Raw genomic sequence first — 11,419 nt, 5'->3', positions numbered from 1 at the left:
GTAGTGGTTCAAATCTGAGGTTTAAAAAAAAAAAATCTATTTTTCATGATTGTTTAAAAAGGGGACAAATTAAGAATGAGATCGATGTCAAGTAGATTTATTTAGCATAAATCTGTCCCACTTCACATGTAATAGTTGTGTATTAATGTGGTCAGGTACACAGCACACGTTTGGGATGAGTCTACCAAAAACATCACATACAATACACACCTTGTTAAAGGAAACCAAAATGTTATTAAACCACCCAATCTAGGCTTTGTGACAAACTCAGGACAAGGTGGAATCCGGTAGTAAATATCACCCCGCCATTAGCATAACATTTCAACCAGCACAAACTCAAAGCCTTAAAAACACACACACTGCAAAATGACTTCATACACAGCTGACATAACTAGGCTACATTACAGGTAGACCGAGAAAGATGACGTCACCAATCACAACAGGGTGACTACCTTCTTAGTCAGCAACATCAAAGCTACCAAGATTCCAATTATTGTCTCTTTGTAGAGCGAAGACAACAAAATGGCGGTCTTGAAGTCTAAGACAGGAGTTGTCCCGATGTTTCTGAGTATGCAATCTTGCTACCGTTAACTTAAATATACATTTTACAAAAAGAAATACATATTTTCATATTCTAGACATGTAGATTTATATAATCTCATATGATGTAAGTACAATTCAACCTAAACAAGGCAAATGTTACATTTTCTAATTAATTTGTATTTTTATTTAACTAGGCAAGTCCGTTAAGAACACATTCTTATTTACAATGATGGCCTACCCCAGCCAAACCCTAACCCGGCCAAACCCTAACCCGGACGACGCTGGGCCAATAGCGCGCCGCTCTATGGGACTCCCAATCACGGCCGGTTGTGATACAGCCTGGAATCGAACCAGGGTCTGTAGTGACGCCTCTAGCACTGAGATGCTGCGCCACTCCAGAGCCCAATTGAGCAGTTGTTTTTGTTTTGACACAAAATTAAAACCTGCTCTTGGTCTTGTTAAGACGTGTGGTAGTTACACAAAACAAGAGTCCTGTTTGACGGAATCAAATACAATAAAAAATAAACTGTAATACAATGGTGTAAACCAAAGCTCAAACTTTACTCTAAAATCTAACTAAAAGTGATGATGGACCATGTCATTAATATACACAATGGAAAAGTGTTTCACAGTAATGTAATTGAATCTTGACTTGGCAAAGAGGAATGATAACCAATTAAATCAAGCAAAGATAATGTACAAACAAAATACCAATGTGTAATGAATATTTAGTTTGTTCCTACTTAATTTATCAAACTGACCTTTGTCAATCTGCTTCATTATTTAGAAAATATCCCTATGTGAAAAATGAGGGGCAGACTTACGTTAGTGTTTCATCAAATTCATTGATAAATTCCTTTTTTTATCATAGGCTTATGAGTAAACGAGGCAAAACGAGTTCTCTCACTAATTTTGTTCAGTGCACAAAGTTTTACATTTATCATTCAATACACTATTGCATGTATAGAAAAACAACGACAATGGGATAGGATGGAGACTGTTCTCAACATGTCAACAATGGGATAGGATGGAGACTGTTCTCAACATGTCAACAATGGGATAGGGTGGAGACTGTTCTCAACATGTCAACAATGGGATAGGATGGAGACTGTTCTCAACAATGGGATAGGATGGAGACTGTTCTCAACATGTCAACAATGGGATAGGATGGAGACTGTTCTCAACATGTCAACAATGGGATAGGATGGAGACTGTTCTCAACATGTCAACAATGGGATAGGGTGGAGACTGTTCTCAACATGTCAACAATGGGATAGGATGGAGACTGTTCTCAACATGTCAACAATGGGATAGGGTGGAGACTGTTCTCAACATGTCAACAATGGGATAGGGTGGAGACTGTTCTCAACAATGGGATAGGGTGGAGACTGTTCTCAACATGTCAACAATGGGATAGGGTGGAGACTGTTCTCAACATGTCAACAATGGGATAGGATGGAGACTGTTCTCAACATGTCAACAATGGGATAGGATGGAGACTGTTCTCAACATGTCAACAATGGGATAGGGTGGAGACTGTTCTCAACATGTCAACAATGGGATAGGATGGAGACTGTTCTCAACAATGGGATAGGATGGAGACTGTTCTCAACATGTCAACAATGGGATAGGATGGAGACTGTTCTCAACATGTCAACAATGGGATAGGATGGAGACTGTTCTCAACATGTCAACAATGGGATAGGGTGGAGACTGTTCTCAACATGTCAACAATGGGATAGGGTGGAGACTGTTCTCAACATGTCAACAATGGGATAGGGTGGAGACTGTTCTCAACATGTCAACAATGGGATAGGATGGAGACTGTTCTCAACAATGGGATAGGATGGAGACTGTTCTCAACATGTCAACAATGGGATAGGATGGAGACTGTTCTCAACATGTCAACAATGGGATAGGGTGGAGACTGTTCTCAACATGTCAACAATGGGATAGGATGGAGACTGTTCTCAACATGTCAACAATGGGATAGGATGGAGACTGTTCTCAACATGTCAACATTGGGATAGGATGGAGACTGTTCTCAACATGTCAACAATGGGATAGGGTGGAGACTGTTCTCAACAATGGGATAGGGTGGAGACTGTTCTCAACATGTCAACAATGGGATAGGATGGAGACTGTTCTCAACATGTCAACAATGGGATAGGATGGAGACTGTTCTCAACATGTCAACAATGGGATAGGGTGGAGACTGTTCTCAACAATGGGATAGGGTGGAGACTGTTCTCAACATGTCAACAATGGGATAGGGTGGAGACTGTTCTCAACATGTCAACAATGGGATAGGATGGAGACTGTTCTCAACATGTCAACAATGGGATAGGATGGAGACTGTTCTCAACATGTCAACAATGGGATAGGATGGAGACTGTTCTCAACATGTCAACATTGGGATAGGATGGAGACTGTTCTCAACATGTCAACAATGGGATAGGGTGGAGACTGTTCTCAACAATGGGATAGGGTGGAGACTGTTCTCAACATGTCAACAATGGGATAGGATGGAGACTGTTCTCAACATGTCAACAATGGGATAGGGTGGAGACTGTTCTCAACAATGGGATAGGGTGGAGACTGTTCTCAACATGTCAACAATGGGATAGGATGGAGACTGTTCTCAACATGTCAACAATGGGATAGGGTGGAGACTGTTCTCAACATGTCAACAATGGGATAGGATGGAGACTGTTCTCAACATGTCAACAATGGGATAGGGTGGAGACTGTTCTCAACAATGGGATAGGATGGAGACTGTTCTCAACATGTCAACAATGGGATAGGGTGGAGACTGTTCTCAACAATGGGATAGGATGGAGACTGTTCTCAACATGTCAACAATGGGATAGGGTGGAGACTGTTCTCAACAATGGGATAGGATGGAGACTGTTCTCAACATGTCAACAATGGGATAGGGTGGAGACTGTTCTCAACATGTCAACATTATGGCAGCAAGGCCTTTCAAGACTAGTGTCCATTCTATTCCCTTGTCCTTGTTTTTCCATAGTACATAAACTCCACAGGATTAGCTTTCACTGTGAACCGCTGATCTTTTTCTTAAACTAATTTTAAAATGGCCAACAGACACCACAGGTGATGAACTGTGTTTCCTGTCACTGTAAAAAAAAAACATCAACTAGGTAGATTTGTCTGAATGGCATGATTTCTATTGATACTGCCTTCAATATTCACCAATTCCACACAAAGTGAACACTGGGGTAAGGAGTGAAAACAGTGGGAGATGGAGGATACCTTTCAGTTGAGATTAAATATTGTTTTTCCTTAAAAAAACATCTGTGCAGTTTACGACGATCGCTCATTTGATGGAAGCCATGATCTTGATGTACTGGAGAGCGTTGTGTGCAGCGTCGTTGTGTGCGTTGTCGCAGGAGATGCCCGTGCCGTGGCATACGGTGACGGGTGAGGTGGAAAGCTCTGCCAGGCACTGGTACTGCCCGTTCACTGTCAGCTCATCTGCCAAGCAAACGACAGACACACTGTACAATACACCTGGAATAGGCCCCTGTTTAGCCATTCTTGAAAACAGACTAAAGTTCACCTCTATGAGTTGATTTCAGTAAAATGAAGAGATGAACTCTACTCACCAATGTCAAAGTATGTGACTTCGAAGCCCTGCTCTTGGGACAGCTCCAGCATCATCTGGATGTAGTCTGTGTTGGGAATACTGACTGGGTTCCTTCTCAGGAGAGACATCTTCTCTGCTGAGGAGTTACGCAAGTTCTCCAATCGGACACCGGGCTTTGGGATCTGGAATGAGTTGGTCAAACAATACACATGACATACATTCTAGATGACAAAATGTCCTAAATATGTTTTATTATTCTTGGTGGAGAGGCCAAATAGAGGAAATATTTGACATACCCATGTGATTTCAGGACAACCAGACACATTTAGAAGTTTTGCCAACATCTTCTCAGCACCTGCCTTTTTAGCCACCTTCTTGGAATTTCCCGTTGCTATCAGTTGGATGACATACAGCACTATGAATGACTCAATTGAACACTTCCCGAAGGTAGAATGTGTTTAAATAATCCACCAATCCCCCCCCCCCCCCCCCCCCCCCCCAAAAACACAACTCTAATATGTTATTTCAATGCAATGATAAAACATTTATAAAGAACAACAGTGGAATCACCATACCAGTCTCTGTGAGCGACTCCATTCTGCAGGTAACAGTGAACTCTCTCTTGTGAGGTGGGCCTGCCTCTGTGAAAACAGTGTATTCAGGGAGACGCCACCCCCGCTGCAGGGCCAGCTCCTTTGGGGAGGAATCCATGTTAGCAAAGATGTGAAAACAAGCAATCTATTCATAATCGTGTGTGTGGACTATTTTTCATATGTTACCCTGAAAGGTCTCAATGACATCACACATGTGTTACTACGATTACAGCCATGCAACAGTACACAGCCCTATTGTCTTACAAAAGGGCAATAACAAAAAACACCTGCAGTTTCCCCACTGAGTTGGGTTGGTCGTTAGGCTTTGCTGGGTTGCCATTACTCTCCTTCTTTATGTGAAGGCTGCAGTAGGGGAAATCAGACGTAAAAAAAAATGTGAATGTTACTGGTGGCCATAATGGTTGCAAATGCTACTTGTTTTCATAAATGCTCATGTCAGATATCGTCCATGTTAACTCACTGTGTTCCAGGATCTATTTCCAGAAGGTTCAGGGCAGACTCAGCGGCCTGATGTTTGGCGGCTTTTTTACTGGCTCCTTGACCTGGGATACAGCAACGGAATGACATTATGCAAAGTATTGAAAATGAGGCAGACAACATAAAGGTGATGCCCATCTTGTTTATACAAGCCCCCTAATCCTCTAGCTACTGTAAAAGTAGTGTAACGTACATGGCAAGATGACTCACTCACCTGTGCAGGACACATCTCCTATTGTAACGTTGAAAATAAAGCTGGGTTGGTGCGCCTCTCCTTCAGCCTTTTCCATCACGTACACGGGAAGGTTACCAATTTTTGTTCCATATTCATGTAGAACTTGTATGGGTGTTTTACCAGGGCACGGTGCCTGTGGTTGTTGAATACTCGAGCTGCGTAAAAGGCATGATGAACAGTCATTAGTGTCACTGCATTAGATTCAATGGTATAGCTGTGTTTGTTGTATTATTCAGCAACTAATGACAGTACAAGGTGCGATAAGCACAGTGTGGCTAGCTAGTTGGGCATTCCTATTAACAATTATACCAGGTAGCTATCTAGGGTTAGCGTACTAGCTAACGTCGAGCATCAAATGGGTTGTAGCTAGCTAGTAGCATGACAGACCTCGTGTTGTTATTGTGCGTGGTCCTTATAAGTGTAGGTTGAAATCCGTCTTGAGACATGGCTAATAATATCTACTTAATAAAACTGTAGGGGTATATTGATCAAAATCTCATCGGCAACCCTAACAAAGTACTTCCGGGTCACGGAAATTCAGAAATCTTCCAATTAAAAGTCCCCTACGCAATAGCAGAAAAATGTCAATAACTTGTATTTATTCATGATATATGAAAAATAATTGTCCAAACATTAACAGTGATTAATATTTGTTAATATTTCAGTGACATTTTAATTAAATGTGGGTTTTAAAACATGCTACAAGGTCAAATAAATGCCCTCAATGCAAATCACTGTATATGAAATACATATTAGTTTAAAGAGTAAAATCTATTCTAGGTGCTAAGGAAAAGTGTTGTTGTGAATACTCAATATGGTCTGTATAATGTATATATGGTGTCATTTCATGTGGCTCTGAATTATACAGAGTGTTGCTGGCCTTTTACTCAACCCATCCCATTGGCCACAATGTGGAAGCACAATTCCGTGCTTCTACACCTGCATTGCTAACTGTTTGGGGTTTTAGGCTGGGTTTCTGTACAGCACTTTGTGACATCAGCTGATGTAAGAAGGGCTTTATAGATACATTTGATTGATTGATTGATTGAATGCATATCACTGTATATGGTTTACATATTGACATATTTTCTGAACGCCATAGGATAATACTTAGAGCTGATCAAGGGAAACCGTCTTCTCACTTCACAAAGGCTATTTCCCAGTTTTAAGCATTGAAATAATTAACATTTCCACAATCCATGGTTGAAGAACAACTTCATTACGGTGGTGTAAAAGGACATTGTTGAACATTTTGTTCAGGAAATTCTACCCGGAAGTTGCTTAGCAAATGATCTGCTCTACATTCACAGTGTAAACCTTTCCAGGATGTGTTATGCCCAGGCAGTGTATGGCCAGACAACAAAACAACTGATAGTAGAAATAAGGGACATTTCTGCAGAAAGCATCGGCCAATACCTTTACACAAGGCTGAGGGTGTTACTATGATAAGATACACGAGGCTGTAAGCCACTAGAGGGTGTTACTATGATAAGATACACGAGGCTGTAAGCCACTAGAGGGTGTTACTAAGGTAAGATACACGAGGCTGTAAGCCACTAGAGCACAGGTGTCAAACTCATTCCACGGAGGGCCGAGTGTCTGCGGGTTTTCGCTCCTCCCTTGTACTTGATTGATGAATTAACATCACTAATTAGTTAGGAACTCCCCACACCTGGTTGTCTAGGGCTTTATTGAAAGGAAAAACCAAAAACCTGCAGACACTAGGCCCTCCGTGGAATGAGTTTGACACCCCTGCACTAGAGGGTGTTACTATGATAAGATACACGAGGCTGTAAGCCACTAGAGGGTGTTACTATGATAAGATACATGAGGCTGTAAGCCACTAGAGGGTGTTACTATGATAAGATACACGAGGCTGTAAACCACTAGAGGGTGCTACTAAGATAAGATACACGAGGCTGTAAGCCACTAGAGGGTGTTACTAAGGTAAGATACACGAGGCTGTAAACCACTAGAGGGTGTTACTAAGATAAGATACACGAGGCTGTAAGCCACTAGAGGGTGTTACTAAGGTAAGATACACGAGGCTGTAAACCACTAGAGGGTGTTACTAAGATAAGATACACGAGGCTGTAAGCCACTAGAGGGTGTTACTAAGGTAAGATACACGAGGCTGTAAACCACTAGAGGGTGTTACTAAGGTAAGATACACGAGGCTGTAAACCACTAGAGGGTGTTACTAAGATAAGATACACGAGGCTGTAAACCACTAGAGGGTGTTACTAAGATAAGATACATGAGGCTGTAAGCTACTAGGCCAGGGGTAGGCAACCCTGTTCCTGGAGTGCCACAGAGGTACTGAAGGATTTTGTTCCAACTTCGTGAATCACATGACCAACTGAGCTAATTGATCAGTTCAGCGATTAAACTCAATACACCTGGTCTTCCAGGTCAGTTAAATCAAAACCATGAAGTGCCTGCAGAACTTCAGGACCAGGAGTTGCCTACACCATGCACTAGGCCATATAATCACCCAGGAATACCTCTTGAGCAAACTGGAATTCAATTAAAACCGTGATAGGATCTGTAAGAACCAAGAAACACTTTTAAGCTTAGCACCAGTCATGTACTTAATAACATACAATGACATATTAAAAACATAGTAATTTCTCAATGTGATCCACTTTATAATATTCTTTATCTTGTATGAAGTAGTAATTATCTTTAGTTTAGATTCTTCCCTGATGGAGTTATAATTTTTTAACATAATTTTAACATTTTGCACTATGAATATACAAATAGCGTTTTACCGCAGAGTTTTATTTTGAAGGCAAAATCGGAAAACCGCAAGTCTTAATGTTGCTGCTGGGACGTTAATGTCGAGTGACGCTAATGGTATATTGTACAAATGTATTTGTCTGTTACAGAAACCGGCGAATTTAGCTGGGTGAATTGCCGATTCCTTCAGTCGACAATTTGATCAAAAACAACCGGTTCACCCGGTCAAATAGATATTTTTCTTCCGCAGTTGTAGGTCAGATAATAGGTTAATACTGTCATCTACTGGTTGTAATGAGGAGCACGAGATTACATTTTCTAGAAAGAGATTGCAGCTTTATTCCTACAGTATCATTGTTTTAATCAGTGGTGTAAAGAACTTAAGTAAAAATACTTTAAGTACTTTAAACTACTTAAGTAGTTTTTGGGGGTATTTTTACCCTCCTATTTATATTTTTGACTACTTTTAATTTTACATCTACATTCCTAATGATAAAATATACTTTATACTCCTTACATTTTGGGTGTCATTGTAGGCAACTGGGTTTCCCAAACTATGGACATGTGCTTCTACACCTGCATTGCTTGCTGTTTGGGGTTTTAGGCTGGGTTTCTGTACAGCACTTCGAGATATTAGCTGATGTACGAAGGGGTATATAAAATACATTTGATTTGATTTGATGTGAGAGTTTTTAATTTTCCTTGCCCTAGTCAGTATATCACTCAAAGCACAAAACTCATTCAAATACCATTGATATAGTTAAAATGGGTAGTTTACATGGGTTTATTCCGTCCATAAAATCTGTTCTTGACCAATACATTTTATGTATTTATTTAACCTTTATTTAACTGGGCAAGTCAGTTAAGAACAAATTCTTATTAACAAGGACGGCCTACCCCGGAAGACGCTGGACCAATTGTGCGCCGCCCTATGGGACTCCCAATCACGGCCGGTTATGATACAGCCTGGAATCGAACCAAGGTCTGTAGTGACACCTCTATGACGGAGGTGCAGTGCCACTGAGCCACTCGGGAGCCAATAGGCCTATACATGATTGGCCTATACATGCCTTTGTGTTCTCTAGGCAGGGGGTTTTGCAGGACATGCCGGAGCAGGTGGGGAAGCTGACTGCCCTCCTGATGGATGAATGGCGACCCAACCAACACAACTGCAGTGCGGTGCGATATCTAGATAGTTTCTCCAACATGGTCAGGTGAAGGGAACCTCTGTCTCTTTCTTAGGTCATCATGTCTCTGTTTCACAGCTGTTGGACGAGGCAGAGTCAGGCAGCAGCAACAACCAACTGGAGATGGAGTAGATACTTTATGCCCCAATGCTAGCAGAGGTGTACTTTGGATGGAAGGGAAGTAGTGTCTATTTTTTTTTACAGCACATCTAGGTGTGCTGTAAAATTAATGAATTACCTGGAATAGCTTTACCTGGACAACTTTGTTATTACATTGTTGTAAATCACTTTTATGTGGGTCTGTCAAATTGGAATATAAGGTCCTTTGACATCGAGGTGATCCCTAGTGCCCACTTCCCTCTGATAACAGGCTGCCGATGCAGCCCCTCAGATCTGAAATCAGTTCTTTGGTGACCCACTACACCAAGGCTCTGGAGGGGGAGAAGGGCTGTGCAGAGGACAGACGTGGTATGAAACAAGAAACAGCTGGTGGCATCCTAACTAATACTTCAAACTGACCACTTTTACCGTTCAAACCCTCCCATCCCTGCTGGAGGAGGATTATGACTTCCTCCAGAGCTCGTTCCGCACGTACAAGGTGAATTAGCCACCTGTTGGCACATAGCACCAGTCAGAACTTGGTGTTTCACATTTTGTATGTAAAATTTACTGCAAAGAAAGTTTGAATTATTGTGGTAATAAAAACATGTTTCCCCCCCTTACTGCTCGAGGACAGTAGCGTTGAGGTGATGCGTAGAGAACAGCTAGAAAGAGGAGCAGGAGAGGGATCCCATGATGCATTGTAAGGTTATTCAACTATTAAACCATTGAGGTTATTCACAGTTGGGAAAGTACAGTTATTATACAGTTCCTGAGTTTCAGTGTTGACATTTAATTAAAAAAGTTATGTTTCTCAGCCCTGACAGCATGTGAGCAGTTGAACAAAAGTTATCAGGAAAAGGATAACCAAAGAATGGCCTTTGATGTAGAAATGGAAGACCTCACCAGGTTTGAGGAGATCCAGGTCAGAGGAGTGTTCTTGCTACCAATTGTTAACCTGAATTTGACTTATAGGTGGTTTGGACAATATGATAGTTTACCTCTGAAGTTACTGAGTGTGTGGGGCTTTCTAGGTACTAGCTGGTGATCTGATAGAGGATGTAACCTTCAGTTTGTTGAGAACAGCTCTTCACCAGACATAACAGGAACTGGACATAGTTGTCACAATACTGGTATTCTATATATCCTCTTCATGCAGAGCAAGTGTCATTGGAGTCTCCGCTCAAACCTGGAGTCTCAGCCATCACTAGCAGGTTTGAGCAATCTTCTTCTTGTGACAGACCTGTCATATGTCTGACTTTGAGAAAAACGCACACCGGCTTGGGCCAAGAGGCATGTCACGCAAGAAGCAAGAGAGCCATAGTGCTCGTGACCACACCAATAAATGTTTGAACGTCACTTTGTTTTATTCTTGATATGTCAAAGAATTTGTCTTAAATGTGTTGTATGACATGCCATGTTGTGCCAAGGAGTACACTGATGTGTTGTAACAGCAACCGCAACAAACTTATCAACATTGAATGAAAATTGCCTTTATTGATTTAGGAAGTGAACGTACAAGGGGATAAGAACTTTATAATACAGAAGAAGAAAAAAAAAAACTGGTAAACAAGTTGCATAATAAGTGCTCTTCAGTTCCCTTGTTATTGCTTCTCCTTTACAACATTTAAAAATACCCTTTAAAGAATCAGTATGCAGAAATCACTCTGCCATTTCCTGGTTGCTAAAATTCAAATAGTTAGCCTAATTTCAGTTTGTGACAAAACAGGCAAGTATGGAGTCTGTTTCTGACCGTTTGAGCAGACACATGCACATTTGTGGCCTGCTGGAGGTCATTTTGCAGGGCGCTGGCAGTGCACCTCCTTGCACAAAGGCGGAGGTAGCGGTCCTGCTGCTGGGTTGTTGCCCTCCTACGGCCTCCTCCACGTCTCCTGATGTACTGGCCTGTCTCCAAGTA

The 11,419-nt window shown here is 41.5% G+C and overlaps 1 protein-coding gene across 1 annotated transcript; it reads right to left on the bottom strand.

Moving 5' to 3' along the window:
• Nucleotides 1–81: 81 nt before the first annotated feature.
• On the bottom strand, nt 82–6,019 carry LOC129816706 (interferon-inducible double-stranded RNA-dependent protein kinase activator A homolog). Its single transcript, XM_055871509.1, has 8 exons — nt 5,864–6,019; nt 5,456–5,631; nt 5,225–5,306; nt 5,031–5,106; nt 4,726–4,843; nt 4,447–4,541; nt 4,170–4,332; nt 82–4,038 (listed from the first exon to the last, which is right to left on the bottom strand). Exons 1-8 carry the CDS (start codon nt 5,920–5,922, stop codon nt 3,881–3,883), a joined length of 927 nt encoding a protein of 308 aa, XP_055727484.1. The 5' UTR covers nt 5,923–6,019; the 3' UTR covers nt 82–3,880.
• Nucleotides 6,020–11,419: the final 5,400 nt, after the last annotated feature.

The sequence above is a fragment of the Salvelinus fontinalis genome, chromosome 19 (genome assembly GCF_029448725.1).
Source record: "Salvelinus fontinalis isolate EN_2023a chromosome 19, ASM2944872v1, whole genome shotgun sequence".
Lineage (NCBI taxonomy): Eukaryota > Metazoa > Chordata > Actinopteri > Salmoniformes > Salmonidae > Salvelinus > Salvelinus fontinalis.
Note: the sequence above shows the minus strand (reverse complement) of the source record. Positions and strands in the feature narration are given on the sequence as shown.